The sequence below is a fragment of the Alosa sapidissima genome, chromosome 12, assembly GCF_018492685.1.
Source record: "Alosa sapidissima isolate fAloSap1 chromosome 12, fAloSap1.pri, whole genome shotgun sequence".
Lineage (NCBI taxonomy): Eukaryota > Metazoa > Chordata > Actinopteri > Clupeiformes > Clupeidae > Alosa > Alosa sapidissima.
This window is the reverse complement of record NC_055968.1, coordinates 26,726,619-26,745,775: the sequence shown is the minus strand read 5'-3', so window position 1 is coordinate 26,745,775 and position 19,157 is coordinate 26,726,619. Positions and strand designations below refer to the sequence as shown.

The 19,157-nt window shown below is 45.9% G+C and overlaps 1 protein-coding gene across 2 annotated transcripts in view; it reads right to left on the bottom strand.

Annotated features, from left to right (window-relative positions):
• Nucleotides 1-18,504, bottom strand: part of rnf13 (ring finger protein 13) — a 43,472-nt gene extending 24,968 nt beyond the window's left edge. Inside the window, exons 1-4 of one of the 2 annotated variants that reach the window (XM_042056275.1) lie at nt 18,321-18,504; nt 15,751-15,894; nt 14,232-14,312; nt 6,178-6,303 (exon numbers count right to left, since the gene is read on the bottom strand). In XM_042056275.1, the coding sequence (XP_041912209.1) occupies nt 6,178-6,303; nt 14,232-14,312; nt 15,751-15,864 (321 nt within the window). In that variant the 5' untranslated portion in view covers nt 15,865-15,894; nt 18,321-18,504. The remainder of the gene's footprint in view (nt 1-6,177; nt 6,304-14,231; nt 14,313-15,750; nt 15,895-18,320) is intronic. The other variant, XM_042056274.1, reaches the window with a different exon arrangement.
• Between the last annotated feature and the right edge of the window lie 653 nt (nt 18,505-19,157).

Here is a 19,157-nt window from a genome sequence, read left to right as displayed (position 1 = left end):
GGGGTTTTCCCCACACTGATAAGCCCTGGTGTACCAGCACAGACTACTAGGAGGTGGGCGGGGGGGCGGGGGCATGGTGCACACACAGCATTATTGCCTGAGGTACAGCTCAAGGAGCATGTCATCAGAAAGAACATCTTTCCACTGTTTTGTCTGAACGAGGTGGTGTTTTATTTCAACCACAACAGAGAGAGAGGCAGGAAAGAAAGAAAGAAAGAAAGAAAGAAAGAAAGAGCGCTACAAGTGTGGGGGAAAAAATAAGCCCGCGGTAGTGTGTCAGGTTCTCATCATGCTCGCGTGATTTTACGCTGCTGCTCAGACGTCTGTTCCACAGGCTCATGCTCTGGCACCCAGCAGGGGGTCCACAGAGGGTTAAAGACGAGCATATGTGTATGCTTAAGACAACCATACACGCACGCACGCATGCACGCACTCTTATAGGAGTTTATCTGTGTGTGTATCTGTGTATCTCTCTCTCTCTCTCTGTGTTTACATGTGTAGGCGTGGATGTATTTGACAGCCACACATAATGAGAGACACAGACACAAACCTTGTGGGAGCTAATGCGTGCATGACAGAGACCAAAAGGTTGCATGAGTATGTGAGACACACAGCCTCTGATGAAACAGGCTGCAGGATAGCAGATCAATCAAAACAGCAATCAAACGCTGACACTTTCATTTGGATTTGGACGTCTGCAATCAGACTGACATTCTAATTTACTGCGTCATGACAAAACAACAGCATCTGAGAGGCAAGAAATCGGCATCCCGATGCAAGCCATGGCGTGTACAGACATCAACAGAATAAAAGCATGTCACAGCTAGGAACGGTACACATACTGTGGGTAAACATCAACTCAAAAAGGTCACAATTAAGATTCCTCAACAGTTCTTCGTTCCTGGAAGGAATTGCCTAGTGTTCCGCATTCTTGTGGTAGTTTGGGGACTTTCAGGAAGCGTTTAATGGCTCCTCTGTTCACCTTGCACCTTATTAAGTAATTCTCTTACAGAGTTTGGTTTGGATGTGAATGCTTTTTATTGATTTCATTATTTTCATTGTTGATATTTTACATTGTTATTGATATGTTGGTATCATTACTATTACTATGATGCTTAATGTAGGCTTTTCAATTTAATTTGAAAGTGTACATTTTTAACTGGTGTAGTGTTCATATACTGTGTGTTGTTTTGGACAAAAGGGTGTGCCAAACCATAACCATAAATATAGATATCATAGACATAGCCATAGATAGACAGGCATTCAGTCCCAGTGTGAGGTTTGTTAATGTGTTTACGACAGGCTGGTCTGTTAATGTTTGAAGGGGGTTGTGTAAGCGCACACACTAGGTTGAATCTCTTACGAACAATTGACGTTTCTTGACCTACAGGGAATAGGAGTCTACTGTGGAGCCTAAATGTATTCTAATTGAATTCCATGCATTGCTGTTACAGTATGGACTACTCTCAGTAAATGTACTTCCTTTACGATAATGTTATAATAATCATATATGAAGTGCGATAGAAGAGTTAGAGTTTAGCACATGTGCACGGCAGCAGTAGATATCACTATAGTTCTGTGTGTGAGCAGGGGACTTGGGCTGGGATCATTGGTGGGGTTGGTTTACACGACACCACAGACTTACATCTAGTTGGCTAAATGCAGATTAATGTACATGACTGTTATATTCCACACTGTAGCACATTCTAGTACTGTGCCAATGGAAGGGTTAAGTTAATGTGTTAATGGAGTTTATGGTCTGGGCCGGACTGTTATAACTGTAGAGAGTGAGATTGTCTACCACCTGGAGATAACCACAGGTGAGTAAAATTTGACTGGGAGCGGCATGATGACACCTGTCTTGTTGGAACTGTACTGGATATGGGATGGAGGAATTAGAAAAATGTCAAGGTTCTAAGCTTGCAAGAATAGACATGTTGTTTTCAGATAATGAGGGTTATAGGACAGAGCTGTGAATGGTGTAACCTAATGGTGTAAGCAGTGTGTTTCTCTCTCTCTCACACACACACACACACACACCAAATCCTTTCAGCATGACATCTTTCTGACCAGTAATAATTTTAGAACAGAAGAGATCATCAGTCATTACTGCAGCATACTACTAACACACACACACAGACACACACACACAGATAGATACACACACGATGGCAGACAGTACTGCAGTATGTTGTCATGGCTGTTCCAACTGCCATAGATTTTCACACCTCCTGATTGAGGAGACCTTTCTGTTATGGAGTAGATGAAAATGTTTCTCTCTCTCCTCTCTTTCCCCTGCCTTGCACTTCTCTTTCTTTCTTTCAGAACGAAATCTAAAGAGGAGAAGGATTCGGTTTCAAAGTCCAATGGAAGATTAGATAAGAGCCGAAACGACAGGGAGGGGCCTTTACTGATAATACTGTGAGGTAGAGAAGACTGTTACAGGGTGTGTGTGTGTGTGTGTGTGTGTGTGTGTGTGTGTGTGTGTGTGTGTGTGTAAACTTATCCAGTACTCTGTGTGAGTACCCGGCATACACCAGCATATATTGTGTGGGAAGTGGGTGTGTGTATGACTGTACGTGTGTGCGTTTCAGTATTAATGTACTGTACAGTGTTTCCTCTGTTGCTAGGACACATTAACTAAAGGTGTGTGACTGTGTGTGTGTGTTTGTGTGTGTGTTCTGGTTTCACACAGCCCCTCCCGCCTCCCGAGGTGATGGCGTCAGTCTGCTCAGAGAGGTGCACAGGATTGTTTGGTGTCACAACACCAGGGAAACGGAGCGGGCATTGCCGGGCCGATAAGAGCATATCCTTGGCGGCTGCCCTCGGACAAAAACACCTTCGGAGGGGCCGGCGGACTGACTGACAGGCCGGAACGCTTTTAGAATGGCTGGCGCTTAAGCTCCAGGTCCCGACGACACGTGAAAAAAAAAAAAACAGAAAAACATACAAAACGCCTCCACAAAGGCCTCGGCCAGAGAGCTGGTCAACAACGACACCTATCCTTAGCGATGGTGTCTGCCCTGCGGTGGTAGGTGTGTGTGTGTGTGTGTGTGTGTGTGTGTGTGTGGGGGAGAGCACGTGTGTTATATAACATGCCATTGTGTGAGGGCTCTGTGAATGTGCAGGGAGAGAGAAGGGAGAGAGAAGGGAGAGGAGAGGGGAGGGGGGAGGGGCACTGGAGACAGGAAGAGGGCTGATTCACTGGCCTTCCTCTCTAACGCTGAGAGAGAGATATAGAGAGAGAGAGAGAGAGAGAGGGAGAGAGGAAGAGAGAGAGAAAGAAAAGGGGGAAGAGATCTCTGACACAGATGGATCCAGTGTTGAGTTTCCTGTGTCCCCTCATCCCTCCCTCCTTTTGGAACACACACACACGCACGCACGCACGCACGCACACACACACAGCTGGGGTCATGCAGGTTACAGATGAAGTCCCCCACTCTGTCTTCACAAAGCCCATGTTCCAGCTCAGGCCCCCTCCTCCTACCATTCCTCTTCTTTCCTCTCTCTACCCCCCTCTTTCACTCATTCATCATGTGTGCCTGAAGTCTGCTTGGATACTGGCCTTCTCCCCCCTATAGCTATTAATACTGACATATAGACACAGGCGTGCACACACACACACACACACACACACAGGCATGTGCACACACACACACAGGCGTGCGTGCGCACACGCGCGCACACACACACACACACACACAGCGACAGAAACACACTCTAAATCTCTCATCATTCCAGTCTTGGTCTTTACCACACCCACACTGAGTGCTGCTGACTGCCGCAGCCTTTTTAATGCATGTCCACAGCCACCTCCTCAGTATTCAGGGTTAAGTGAGTTCACACACACACACACACACACACTGCAGTGCCTGTGTACTGTAACCGGCGCCCCGTGCCAGCTGAACAGGCTCCAGCAGCCCCTATGCAGGAGGGGAGCAGAGCGCTGGGCTGCAGCGGCGGGAGGCGGGAGACAGGAAGCAGGAAGCAGTCTTGGCCGTGAGCGCCGCCGCCACCGCGGTGTGAAAAGATCGGCCCTCTCCATCTGGGCCCCGCTGGACTGACAAGGAAAAGCTGGGCGCACCCGAAACGTGTGGAGTCATGCAGGACAGGAATGTCATCTGAATCGATCCGCTGCAGCACAGCAGCCATGTGTGTGTGTGTGTGTGTGTGTGAGGGAAGGGATGGAGAGAGAAAGAGAATGAGACAGCAAGGGGAAGGAAGGACGGGAAGGAGGGAGGAAGAAAGAAAGAGGGAGAGAGGGGGAAAGAGAGAAACACAGAGAGGGGTAGAAAGTAGGAGGGAGGGAGCCCACTCGACAACACCCCTGACCAAGTGATCCAATTTCAGAGTCAGCCAGTCCCCCCCCCGTCCCAACATTCACCCTCCCTGACTGTACCATCTTATATAACCCCCTACATCAGACTACTGATCTACAGACAGCTTGGTGCAGCTCTGCTCCTACGGGCTGTCCCACTTCACTGATCTCCGGTCAGAGGCAGCTGCTGCGCCTCCCTTACAGCTGACCTTTCCAGCTCACTGAGCCAATATACACACACACAGTCTACAGTGGGCACCTGCTTAGTGTTTGCAGCTCATTTCACTCACTGATTCTGGGTCAGTCTGCTGGCGTCAGCTCAGGGCGTACTCCCAAACAACGACCCTCTAGAGCAATCTGTTCCTAAACTAGGCATTTGTTTGTGTGCGCCTGCCAATGTAACATACTGATTCCAGATCAGTTTGCTACCAGCTCGAAGAGCTTCATCAAACAGCAACTTTTGCCAACTAATGTACAACAAACCTTTAATTCACCCTCTCTTAATTAGCTGAAAGAAAGAGTGCCTTAACTGAGATTGGTGTAACTAACACAAGCTCTGGACCAGTGGTCTGGCGGGTAAGTGTCTTAAGGGTGTAGTGCCTGATCTGGGGTCAGTGCCAGGTGGCGTGGTGGTTCTGGGAAGTGCCTGCAGCGCTGAGCCTGGAGACTCCAGTTTCAGCCCGGCACAGGGAACACCTCTGTGATGCACTGCTGCCTTATAAGGCATGACTGGATGAGGGGGGCTGCCTACTCACTCACTCACCTCACTCACAAGTTACTGCCTGCTAGTTTCACACATAGATACCCACACACTTACACACAGAAACACAGACACAAGCATGCACTTTCTTTGGCAGACAGATGCAGAAAGACACTCGCTTGGGCAGACATAAACATATGCACCTTAGATTACAGACACCCAAATGCGCTCATGGGTAGATATGCATGCACGCACACACACACACACACACACACACACTCTTACTTCTTTGTGCACGCCTCCCTGTTGAACAGGGCCAGACTTCAAGGTTGAGTAATGACACAGATCAAGTGTGCTTTGCCTCACCACAGAGACTTATTAGGAGAACACAAACTCAAGAACCTGAGATGTCACACTTTCCCCTTCACTCTCACACACACACACTAACACACACACTAACACACACACACACTAACACACACACACAGGGTGTATGAAACTGCCCCTTTTCCCCCTGAAACACAAGATGGGGATTGCATGTATCCTACCCACCATTTCCTACCGGCAGAGACGCTCACCCAGCTGAGGTGCTATGGCAGTGAAACTTTAGCACGGCCTCCCTCGAGAGAGTGCAGTCAGTCGCCGCATAGTGGTCACCCTATCCCCCCATGCCCACCTCAACTTCACCCCCCCCCCCCCCAGGAGCCACTTAAAGGAGTGAAGGTAAAGGTGGTGTTCGCTTACGACTTCTGAGGCCAAATTGTACCCACTCACGCACTCACTCACTCACTCACTCGCTCCCACTCACTTCTTCTGGCTGGGTTTCAGTCAACACATAAAAAAAAAGAGGAGTAGGAGCCTTAGTAAAATAGGAGAGGGTGGTGTGTGTGTGTGTGTGTGTTATTTCCTGTCCCATATTAAGCATGGGAGCCTAGTTCCAGACTACCTTCCTGTAAATGCGTACAACATTGCGAAGGCACACCTTGAGTGTGTTTGTGTGAGTGCTTGCGTATGTGTGTCTGAGTGTGTCTTTGTATATGAATGTACAGTGCAAGACGATTCCTTTTAATCAGCTCTCTAAATCATGAATATAGAGAGTGTGGGCCTGGGGGTGTTCAACTCACAGCTTAAGGGATTGTGGGGCCATGACAACTGTTACCTTGATGTCGAAGTTGCAGTCGAAGCGCTTGATGAGGACGATGAAGGCCCCGGTCAGGTTGTCCCGCGCCGGCGGCGGGTCGATGGGCTCGCACGCATTCTCTGGCCGCGCCCCAATCAGGAAGCCCTGAGGAGACAGAACACTGTGGTCAACCCACCAATCCCATTCCTCCAGAGAGCACGGCAGAGGCTCCGCACTTCTTTAAGGAACAGAAACAATTAAAACCCAGAACACAGACACAAAGGGAAGAGGAAAAACAATTCCAGAGGCCAACTGTGAGTATGAACATTCGGCCTTTTCATAAATGTCAACAGTGCTGTTTTTATCTACAAAAGTTTAGAAATTCACCATGATGTTATTAAAGCAATGGGGTCGGGGGAAAAGCACCGAGATCAAAAACCGAGACATCAAAACAAACAGGAGATCACGTCTTGGCAGTGTCTCGATCTGTCATTCCACACGTCGAACACGGATATAAATACCAGCCCAGCATGAGGAAACAAAATGTTCCCAACAGAGAAGGGATGATTCGGCTTTTCTGAGAAATAACCAAGGATGTCCTCTTCCACTGTGAAGTCAAGGCACCTTTTTCACCCGAGAAAAACACCAAACTGTTCATTGTCTTTCTGTGGAATTCCACAACCTTTCAAACATACTTCATTAAAACACATAAACTTGGAAAGAGAACTTGGGGAAACTCATATTGGGAGTTTTCAATATATGGAAAATACTTGCTTTCGTGCGAATTAAACAGGGATAAACAAATGAAATGAGGAAAGGCCAGGGCCAGTGGTGTTGTGTTCGGCTTATCTTACACAAATCAACTGGAGAACAGAGACGGAAGTCAGTACATTCCAATATTCAAAAACAAGCAGCCCTGCTGCCCTTTTTCCATGTCAAAAGCACTACACTACACAACACTATCTCAAGCCAGCCTCACACACAATATCTACCTATCTAAAACAAGTCTGTGATACAGTGAAACAGGACAGAGTACACACCAGCACCTTATGTGGCTTTTTTTCCCTCTCTGCCTCACCAGTTTCCTTCATTTCCCTTTCAGCATCTATTTTTTTGCTTCGTGCCTCCCTCGCTCTCTCCATCTCCTGGCTTGGTAGGCCAGGCAGCACTGCGCGAGTCTGGGAGATTCTATGGGAGCAGTCAGAGAGATGGTGTGGGGAGAGAGAGAGAGAGAGAGAGAGAGAGAGAAAGAGAGAGTGAGAGAGAGAGAGAGAGAGAAAGAAAGAAAGAAAGAAAGAAAAAAAGAAAGAGAGAGAGAGATAGATAGAGAGAAAGGCAGGACCAGGCCTGTCTAGACAGACTGCGAGGCCACTGTTGGCTCTCCGCTGGCTGAGGCTCTGCTCCAAAGACCTGGCTCCCCACGTCAGGCCTCTCCCCTCGCAGCCCAGCCAGAAAACACATCTGCCTCTGCAAGCCTTATTTCTCCCTTTCCACAGCCGCCCGCACATCACCAATCAAAACGACTCGCTCAGAGGTAAAAAAGGGAGCTTCATCCAGCTCCCCCCCCCCATGTGTGCAGTTATGTCCATATGCGCCGAGTCGTTCAGGAGGGTGCACTGCGCAGACGGGCTATTATGGCTGTGAAATTAACTGTCACACAGTTCACTGCCACACACAGCGCGCGGAGAAGAAAATATGGGTAAGGAGTGGAACTGAGGGAGAGCCAGAGGGAAATGGGAATGAGATGGCAAAGAAAGGAAGGGAGGGAGAATGGGATGGAGAAGGGAGACAGACAGACACAGAGAGAGAGACATAGACAGAGAGAGAGAGAGAGAGAGAGAGAGAGAGAGAGAGAGAGAGGAGGAGGCTGGAAAGTGACAATTATTCTGGGATTTTCCAGACACTTCGGGGCTTGAACTGATACACTCCCTGCTCCTAAAGTCCTCTCAGCTGCTATAAATGGACTCCGCTGCCACTGTTGTTGCTGCTGCACCAAGCCTGGAGAGCCTCCCTCCTCCTCCTCCTCCTCCTGCTCCTCCTCCTTCAGACCAGACCTGGAAAGCATCCGCACATTCCGCGGAGCTCTGGGGTCGGCACTGTAGAATGCGCTCCTCGTGCCTCTGTGGTGACCTCAGCAACAGAGCCCTCTTTCTTTTTTTCTCTCCCTCTCTCTCTCCCTCCCTCCCTCCCTCTCTCCCTCTCTCCTTTTCTCTCTTCACACATCTCTCTAAGTGCACTGTTTTGTTTTGGAGATCCAGCTGGACGACCCTTGCTCGTGGCTACTTATTGAAGAAAAAGGATGCTGGGAAATAAGCATTAAGACTAAACGATGAAGACTCCTCTATAGAATGGAGAATGGCTTTTTTAATCTTTTATATGAACGGTGCGCTCTCTATATGGTGATCCCTCATGCAGGATTGTTTACAGGGACAGAGAGGAACCTGCGGTCCTGCGTCAGCTTCCCCGCTCCCTGCAGGCCACAGCCCACACGCCGCCCAGCCACAGCCACACTGGAGCTGCAGCGGTGCCCTCTGTTGGCCAGACGCCGCTCCTTCACACACACAACACAAAGGAATCGCAGCTGAAAAACATCTGCTGGAAAACAAAAGGCACATGAAAGAAAAGAGCCATCTTGCTTGGCTTGGCTCGGCGAAAGTGTCGCACGCAAGGAAGATATCATTTCGCATTTATATGTGGAAAAAAGTACAGCCAGCTCTGGGCTTTGCTTTTGTCTTTGAATTTTACCAGCAGCCTGTTGTTAGACGCCTTGGAAAAGGCGCGGGGGGGGGGGGGCTGGGGGGGGGGGGGATACTGGGATGAGTTCCCATTCCCGCTCAGTCATAAATGATTCACTGGGCTGTCGCTGACTGGGCGGAGCTCAAGCCCTTTCGCTTGCTCGGATTTTCCATCCCGCCCTGGCCTCGTCACGGTCGTTTCTCTCTTCTCAAACTACCCTTTTCCGAGCCGGAATCCTGCTCTGCCATGATGTAGCAAGAAGGGACAGAGGGAGCGTTTCTAGAGTAAGTGAGCACCCTGACGTATGGCGGATGAGCATGCGGAGGCAGTAAGCATATTAGGATGAATGGGTCAATCACATGATGGAGCTCTCCCTCTGACACGGAGACACATGGCCATGAAAATAGACACCCTGCAGGCGGGTAGCACATGATATCTGAAGGATGAAACATTCACAGAGACAGAATTGGGGCACACACACACTGTAACCCACTGCCTCTCCTCCTCTCTAGTAATGTGAAGAGATTGGACGTTTGATTAAGACTCTCAGTGAAGCATTTGAAAACTTAAAATCACAGAAGAAAACAGAAGATTCATCATCTTATTTTTTTTAGTGTATATATATTTTTTTATTTGTTTTAAAAAAAAAGATAAAGCAAAGCCAGCTCGTATGAATTTTAAATGGAACTAAAAATGGAAAAATATGCCTGGTATAGAACACCGGACCACAGGAAAAAAAAAAGCCCTGAGACTGCTGAAGTAAGTGGGTTATATATTCCTAAAGAGAGCGGATTGTATCCGAATAACATAGCAGGTTATTGGACCATGATTAAAATGGAGGCATGTAGCCAGCCCAAGACTGGGGCAGAGCCTTAAACTAGGCCACAAAAACATTTCAGCTCCAGACACACACCACTGGGTTATACTCCTGAGACTCATGGTAGCCATGCAGACCTTAAACAAGCAAGCAAGCAAATAAATAAATAAATAAATAAATAAATACATACATACAAACAAACTTTTAGTTCACACACAGACTGCACTTTCTGTACAGGCTGGCTCGTATGCAGAGTTCCTCTGCGGAACAGGAAATGTCATGACTGGCTGCGGTGACTGACAGACTGTATGCTCCTGACGGCTGTAACAAGGCCACTTCTGCAATAACACCCAGCCAGCAGTGAATGAGTGTTGATGTCTGCTCTCTTTGTGCCCATAAATCATCTTAATGCTCGCTATCAACTACATTTTACAGCTATTCATTCCAAGCAAGATGGAGCATGCAAAGACAGTGTGAGTGTGTGTGTGTGTGACAGATTTAGCTGTGGGACACAACTGTCAACAGGACAACGGCACCTGTCAGTCATATGGGCCGCACGGCCTTGGAGGATGCTAAGCGCTAACCACGAGCTGAGCTAACGCCGTCCAGGGTTTAGACTTTAGAACAACAGACACTGGCCTGCGGCCCAGCACCCCAACGGCCAGCTTGTGTCAAGATCTGACACAACACTTCCTCCGCCTCTCAACAGCCACACTCGGTCCTGCTCCGTGGCTTTTGCCTGCCACTCCTTATCAAGGCTCCGCAACACACGCAGGCCGGGTGGGGGGGGGGGAGAACCACTCTGTGTTTACCAACCACATCGACTCTTCCTTGTCCGCCGGAACTGAGGCCGTTAAAGACTGGGGCGCGCTAGAATGCTCTCAAATATCATTGCCAATGTTCAGACTGCACTGACTGCCCTTTTGCAAGCAGAAGTGAGAGAGGTGGAGGAGAAAAGTTCCATGAAAATCACATGCTAAACTCTGCGTCTGCCCTTTCAGCTGGAGAGGAAAGGAGAACCGAGCAACAGCAGCCGCCCTCGCCTTTTGTAAACCTGGCCCCTCCTTCCTCTCTCTGTCGTTTGCTCTTTGGCATAATTGGATGGGCTTCCTGTCAGCCAGGGACAGTATGGATCCTACCCAGCAGGCTCAGCACCAGCACAGCTAGGGTTTGGGGCAGAGAGGAGCATCAAGGGGGGAGCATCGAGTTCAGTGCGGATCCTGGCGACTCTCCCTTATATGGTGCTGACTCGAGAGGAAAGGGGAAGGGAGGGGCTCTTGTTATTGTAATGGAAGCACTGAGAAGATGTGCAGGCCTCACCAGATGAATCATGGGAGATTTTGGAGGTTTGGATCATGGTCTTGCATGTCTGAAAAACAGTCCTTGCTAGAACTAGAGCAATAGCTTTTAGGCTTTTCTTGCTTCCTCCCCCTGCTTTTATTGTGCGGGCAACAGCAGGGAATAAGGTCAATTTCCAACCAGACATGCAGACAGGCTCGCAAGAGAGGGAGAGAGAGGGAGAGAGAGAAAGAAAGAAAGAAAGAGAGAGAGAGAGAGAGAGAGAGAGAGAGAGAGAGAGAGAAAGTTCTGGGTCAGTCCACCATTCTTAACTCAGAGGGAAGAGAGAGAGACAGAGAGAGAGAGAGAAAAAGAAGAGGGTAAGAGAGGGTAAGAAAGGACAAGAGGGAGCAGTGTGCCTGAAGAGCCAGAGGGACCAGACGCACAGACACACACGCACTGCTCACGTTAATCCATTATTTAGCCACGCAGGCGTTGTAGCTGTGACCAACCTGCCATTCCAAACACCTGCAGGGCACAAATCCCATCAGCTAAGGGACCCCGCATCCACAAGCTTACTTCCACTCACAGGCATGCCATGCCATGCCATCGCACTCTGACGAGCACACCGCCCCCCTCTGACCTGAGGCTGGCTCCGACTTCAGAGGCCGAGTGAATGGAGCTGCTCTGGGCTGAGCTCCAGGGACAGCGGGGTAGATGGGGTTCAGTAAGGGTGGAGGCTCCCATCCATCTTTCCTCACTTGCCTTCTTGTGTGTAAATATTCAACTTCAGTGTGGATATGAAGGCTTACTCTCTCCCTTACTCTCTCTCTCTCTGCTCCAAGAGCCAGGGTTGATGCTCTGCTGATTAATTACATTCCCCCACACCTGTGCCCTGCTCCAGGGAGACAGGGGGACCAGGTGAGGGTTTCCACCCAACAAAACCCTCATTCACAAACAGGTGGAGGCTAAAGGCTAGTCATGTAGTCTAAATGCTGATTATTGCATGGCTCATTGATCACTTTGCATTTGCGATGCAGCGTTATCTGCTATTTGCTTTTATAGTACACAGTCTATAATCCATAGTATACACTCAATAGGCTGAATCATAATGACAAAAACAAAATCAGGATTTCAGAACTTTTTGAATTAACTCAAATTCAGAATTAACTTTAAAGGAAAAACTGAAATATCACAGACATTTTAGATGCCTCTCATTTCTGCTGATCATCTTTGAGATGTTTCTGCACCTTAATTTGAGTGCACCTGTGGCTAATTCAGTTCGATGGACTGATTCGATGATTGGGAAAGGCTCAAAACTATCTAGATAAGGCATCACAGCTAGCAATGCATGAGGTAGAAGAAACAGCCAGCAGAGCTCAGACTGTGTTGAGGTGGAGAGGAAGGGGAAGACTACAAATCACTGCAATCGCTGCCAAGGGTGCTTCAATAATACTGAGTCAAAGCACAAAGTACTTATAACAGTGTAATATTTCATAGCAAAAATGTCTAAAATCCCGTTTTCACTTTGCCATTATGGGGTATTTCGAGTGTAGGTTGGGGAGAAGAAGAGTGTAGATAGAAAAAAAGAATAGCAACGTTTAAAGCAAAAGGCAATAATGTAATAGTAACATAATAAAAAAAGTCCAAAAAATGGAAGGGTCTTAATACTCTCTGAATGCACTGTAAATTAAGCCTTAATGAAAATTAAAAGTAGGAAATGAGGATATCAACATTAAGATAATGTCACTACTGATTCAACAGCTTTGCAGAGAATGTGATTAAAACCCATATCAAACTTCATTGAGATTCAAGATCCATGCTTAATGCAGCTTATATGCAACAAAGCTGCTTTTTCGGGGACCCACCTAGACTAATTTAGGAAGGAAAACCAAACCCCTAAAGGGAAAGGCAACCAGCAGACGCTTGGCTGCCAGTCACAGAGGTGGCCTTTGTGTTCGCTCCAGTCTGAAGCAGGGATGTGTGGCTGGCTGTTTCGGCATGGGCCATTGACATGTGGGGCGGGGGGCGGGGTGCTAGGATGATGCCATGCCTTGGAAGTGGACAATGCTTGCCTCTCAAGCACAGAGACTTGAGTTATGCACATCTTGCATGACGTGGGCGAGAGAGGAGCGGACAGCCTAAAACACAGCTGTTTAAAAATCCCCTGAATCGCATGCAAATGCCAGAGTTAAAGATAGGTCAAAGTCAACCACGTTTATTCCCCGGAACTATGGTTTTACAGGGAGAAGGTGCGCATATGCATGTGAGGTTCTTGGCACATCTTGAATTTCGCCTGGGGATCAATAAAGTATCTATCTATCTATCTATCTATCTATGTAGGCTGAAAAAACTGTGTGTGGAAATGACCAGAACAGTTTCCAACCAAGGAAACAAAACTCCAAACTCTGAAAGCACTCTTCCAACTCATTTTATGGTTCTGTTTAGTTTCTACGCACTTGCAGCCAACTGACTGTATAAGAACACACAGGCCAGTAAGGATCTCTATTGGGTATGTGTAAATAATAAGCAAATTTGTGCCATAAACTGGTGAGATCAGTAATCTTCAAATGAACCTTGGCAAACGTTGAAAAAAATACACAATACCAAATATGCACCAAGGCCACAAATAGGCCTTTGGCTTGCTGTAGATTCCCTCTAAGAGCATAGTCCCAGCCCACTCTTCCTGTTGAAAATGTCACCACCAAGCCACTTAACACAGAAAAGGGCCATATAAGGGATGATAACCTTTATAAAAAAAAAGTGTTGTAAAAATGTATACAAGCATCTGTGCGGTGATTCATATCCTTGCACTTTGAAGGCCAATTTGAGGCATTCGTTTGCCTTGCGTACCATGGATGACGGGGTGCTGTGTAGTATGGTAGAGAGAGTGTAAGGCAGTGGTGACAGTGTGGCAAGACATCCATCAGCATGGTGCATTTTTCGATGGGTGGGGTGTTGGAATTTCATAGCACCAAACTTCTTGGTCAGTGATTTTTTTTTGCTTGGAATTTTTTTCAGGATTGTGGCCTGGAAAGTAAGTGTTGTGTAAAGGGGTGTGGTGCGCCCTTTTTGTGCAACACTTACCAATGCTGGACCTTGTTTTTTTTTTATGCACTGGGCTGGAATTGGTTGGGCACTGTGAATGGTGTTGTTTTCTGTTTTAGGCTCTATTGGGTCCTGTACGGTGTTGTGTGAAGTGCGCCCCTACAAACAAAAGGAGAATCAGGTGCCTCTGTGCCTCCTATAACTCCTTACTCACCTTCAGTCCTTCACTGGGCAGCCGGTAGCCAAAGCGTGCCGGGAGGTCATCGAAGTTTTCTGTCTTGTTGTCGAAAGAGTACTGCAAGAAGAAGGAGAAGCAAGAAACATAAACAAATCTGAGGCATCAGCACTGTATATCTCTAATAACTACTTGTTAATAAATAAGAAGTTCTTGGTGGTCACCAGAAATCTTCATTAGACAAAAAGCCCTACTGACAAATGCTACATCTTTACCATTTACTGAGACCAAAAGCAAAAAGCTAGAGTGTCATGCGCCATGCAAGCATATGGTCTACAAGTAATGTGTAATCACATAAAGGCCATACTTGTTTACAGTCCTTACTTCCTTCTGAAATGTCCCACTGCTGTTGAACTAATGTCAAGAAGTCACAAGTGACCAGTATTTGTTGCTTAATACAACACAGTCCACACAGGAGTACTTCCATATTCCCCTGTCTTTATGCTGCAACAACAATCTGAATGCAAGATACAACCACCCACAGATGTTTTTCACATCCCTAAGGCTGATAATGCCCCGAGAAGTGAATCATCGTAATGGATTTCTATGGAAGACATAATAACCATCAGCTGTGTTGAGTTGCCATTCCTGCGATGCTGCCCATTCGCCTGGTTCAAAAAGGTGCCAAATCATTATCAGTCAGAAGATACAGAAAGATGGAAGTGTCTGGCTGACTATTGACTTGAGAGGACTGGACTGTTGGATTGATGTTCTAAATCAGTGATTTTCAAACAGATTGTGACCTAGGAAAAAATATTGTGACTAAGGAAGCAACTGATGGACCATCACTGAATAAAAAATAGCAATTACCACATTAAAACTACATCATAAATGTATGGCCAGGAGCCCCACGCAATGCCTTCATGGGCCATGGATTGAAAGCTCCTGTTCTAAATAAAGAGTCTACTCTAGTACTCTCTTTATGCAAACAGACCTAGGTTTTAAATAGTGTTTAACCTTGTTTAACTATGGTAAGAGGCTGTGGCTAACCCATGTGGTTGCCTGCCCTCCAAGTTATTTACATGAATCAAAAAATTACACAGAGAATAGAAAACCTGTGGTCTCCTCACTCTTATACATTCACTCAGGTCCCAACCACCGTGCGGATGGTAGCAACTTACCTGCAAATTCAAAAACAGCACTGGTCTGAAACTTACTTTGGTCAGCCACAGCACTGCAGCCATAGAGTATTTAGTGAGGCTGCATTCTCTGTACACTGTTTAAGCATGTGCAGTAGTGACCTACGGTAGCTTCCCTAATCGCAAATTCTAAAGTGAGGAGGCGCGCACATCCAAAAACTGGCAGGTGCCGAATTCCAAAAGTTTAGGACATAAAAGTCTGAAGAAGGGCAGTAGCCCGAAACGTTACTTCTTGGTGATTAAACAGTCAACGTGGAGCTCAGTGTGCAGATTCAATTTTGTTCTTTTAGCTTCCCTAATTGGCCCACAGAATTTTGTTCTTTTAGCTTCCCAGATTGCCCCTAATTGCTCACACTCACCGCTGAGATGTCCGCCTCCACCGGGAGCAGGTTGAGGAAGGCGAAGAGCTGCACGGTAAAGATGGTGTAGATCTGGGTGGCGGACAACATCAGCATCCCCAAGGAGAGCAGCATTTTTCATTCCCGCTCACAGCTAAACCTTTGCTTACATGCACAACATACACAGAGACACAGACAAAACACACACACACACACACACACACACACAGACAAACACACAGACACACACAGACAAACACAGACACACACACGAGAACATTAGCAGTGATTTGAGTGTGGACGAAACTGATGGACACAACCTTTGGGATGAGTGAAATACCTCAGCGAAAAACAAAACAATTAAACAGCTATTTACTCTCAAGTGACCCCTGCCTTATTTTCTGAAGGTACAGAGCTACATCAGATAAATTAATCAATAAAAAATAACCACTGTTTCATAACAGGTTTAAGCTAAACCTGGATTTAAAGAAAAATCCATGATTCTGGTAAAATGTTGTTGATATAAGCTTAGTTCAACAGCCAATCAAATTATACCCCTCCCTTCCGTGCTCCTGCAGCTACTTGTTGATTGGCCAGTATTGTATATGGTTCGTTCTGAGCCAGTGTTTGTTTCCCATTTGCAGAGCAAGTATAAATGTATGACAAAAAAAAAAAACAAGTTTTTTAGCACTTAACAGATACCTGGATTCCCATGATAAATTTGACAAAAAAGTGTGGGACTACTTTGATAGAATTATGGGATGCACATTGCATCAAGAGCAATACTCAACAAAATTAATTTATCTCGTGGTTGTTTACAAACTGTGTCCCTTGTGTATAAGAGCAAAATTACTGATTTGTTCCATCAGAAGGTAGCAACCAGTGCTCTCAATCTGAAGAGGTGCAATATAAGAGGCAGTCCAAATGGACAAGGACACAGGAAACATATCAATAAAACAGTCAGTCGTTTTCTATTAGCCAAAAAGCACATGCAATAATGTCTGCCTCTATGGTCCACTCACGCAATCAAGACTTTATGATTCAGTATGAGGAGGAAACAGCCTGAACTGAATCACATGATGTCAAAGCCTGCTGAGCGGCTTATGAGAGAGAAAAAAAGAGGACTTTCCCACTGCTGTTCCGGCCTATAAAGGCAGATTGACTAATATACTTTAACATTAGTGAAATGAAGGCAGAGTTGAGAAGGCTATTTATTGAGCTTTAACAACGAACAATAAAAAAAAATGAAACACAGGAATTCAGAGTATGGAACATACATCTCTGAGAAATAAAGCAGATTAAATACAGGAAAAAAAGTCTACTTTATTATGTAGCCAAACTGATCAAATTGTTAAAAAATGGCCATACATTTAGGCTATAACAATCACATTTTCCAGTGATCAACTACCATTACCGTTTGTTTATAAGGTATCGAAATTATATTAAATATAACGACTGACTGGCTTTTATAGGCTTGATAAATAGACCCAATGTGGGACCGTCCACTCACAGGCCATGTCGACACATCTCTGATAAATTGGGGTGGCATTTGCGAAAAGCATCTTAAATCTAGCTTGTTGTAAGACTGTTACATAACGAGGCTAGTCTACATAAAAATCACAGCAGCATCCTCAGCAAGGCAGCAGTGCCTGCTGCTACCTAGCTATTACAACTAACGCGCACCACAGAGCATCATCACCAGCTCAGGCGGTGCTTCTAGACTACAGGTGCTTTTCAATAAAGCGCAACAAACGGTCCACCATACATTCATAATTTTAAGTCGCTATCTACGACACTGCTTTTTCATATCCATACTGATTACTCATACTCTTTGACGTTACTTTGTCAGTCCTTAAAAAAAACTATTATGTCACCGCGTGCAATGCGTAGGGAACTGCACGCCAGCCCAGCCCTGTGACATTTCTTATATTAAGCAACACCCACATGATCGGCAAAATATTGAATTACACTGCACGAAGTAACATATTTCTGTAAATATTTCCACTTCGAACCAGAAAAGCCATAATGAAAACTAACGTTACATTTCAAGTTCCATAAGATGCGTTCTCATTACTCAATGCAGCTGCAAGCTGTCAGAAACAGCGGTGCAAATAGTACATTTTCAAAATCATTACAACCATTCATAACCTGACAGTTTGATAATTTGACAAGCAGTTGACAAGTTCTCAGACCTCAAGATGTGCATACCCTGCGTGCTACGCAGCACTGTTTATACACGCTAAGTTACTTAAAATGAGTGACTTACAGTTAATGCCTTGATAGTGACGTTGCTAACAGTTAACGTTAGCCAGATAGCTAACTTGACAACGTTATCTGATTTCTAGCTAGGTTGACATCGTGTTTCTATGCGTGGTTCTGTCTATCGCATTCTACAAGGTTATAATAACATTTAGAGCCTCCAGTAATGGAAAACCTCTTGTGTCAGCCCTCATGTAGCAACATATATCGTTAGGGACTAGGCCAAATAGCAAGCTTATAATGATGAAAACATGCAATGGGGGGCCTTGGGTATGCTAGCTACCAAGCTATGCAGCTCGATGTTAAAGGTATTCACCAACAAGGAATCTTACCTTTACATTAGATAGTGGTGATATCTTGGTGACAAAGTAAAGTACTGTTAAAGTCATTACATTCACTTGCAATGTACACAATCCAAACAATTCGTCAGCTACGCTACGCTTGCATTCCGTTAGCTGGGCAGGTCAGCAAATCAGAATGTCAACAATAATCCCACAGCTCCTTCATGTGAGTGAGTAAAGAACTTCCGGCCACTGTACACACCTTCTTTGAAGTTTGGTACCATGTGATTGGGTAGAATTGAATTCAGTCACTTCTATCGAGCACCACCATTTCCTGAAAGTAAATTTTTGGAAGTGCAACTGCGTTGTTCAGCCTGTTGTGGTCCACAGTTGTGATAGGGAAACAGTTTCAACAACCGTGATGAAGAGTTGCTCACATTTTACAACGTTATTGAAAAATCTATCTTGTTTCGTACAGCTCGTTATGCCATTGGGAACAAGATGTACGACATTTAGATTTCAAACACTAAGCTTTGGCGCCATCTGATGCCAGGTTTATGCAATACCAGCTGCTATATTGTGACAGATGTGTGATAAATACATGGGATGAAAAAATAGAGGTAGTAAGCCTAGTAGATTATTTCTTGTCACATCAACACCTGCTTCTCCCGACACCAGAAAGTATAAACCTAAAATACAACTGATATAAAATAATACTACAGTATGCACAATATGCCATACTCTTTCATCATTTGGATGCATGCATGCTTGTGTGCCCTTTATTTTTTAATCGTTGTTTAACTCTTTTGCTACGTTTGGGACAGTTACCTAACAGACTTTGGTAGAATCAATGTTCTTCCACTTCAAGGGGAACAGGTGGCCAACGCT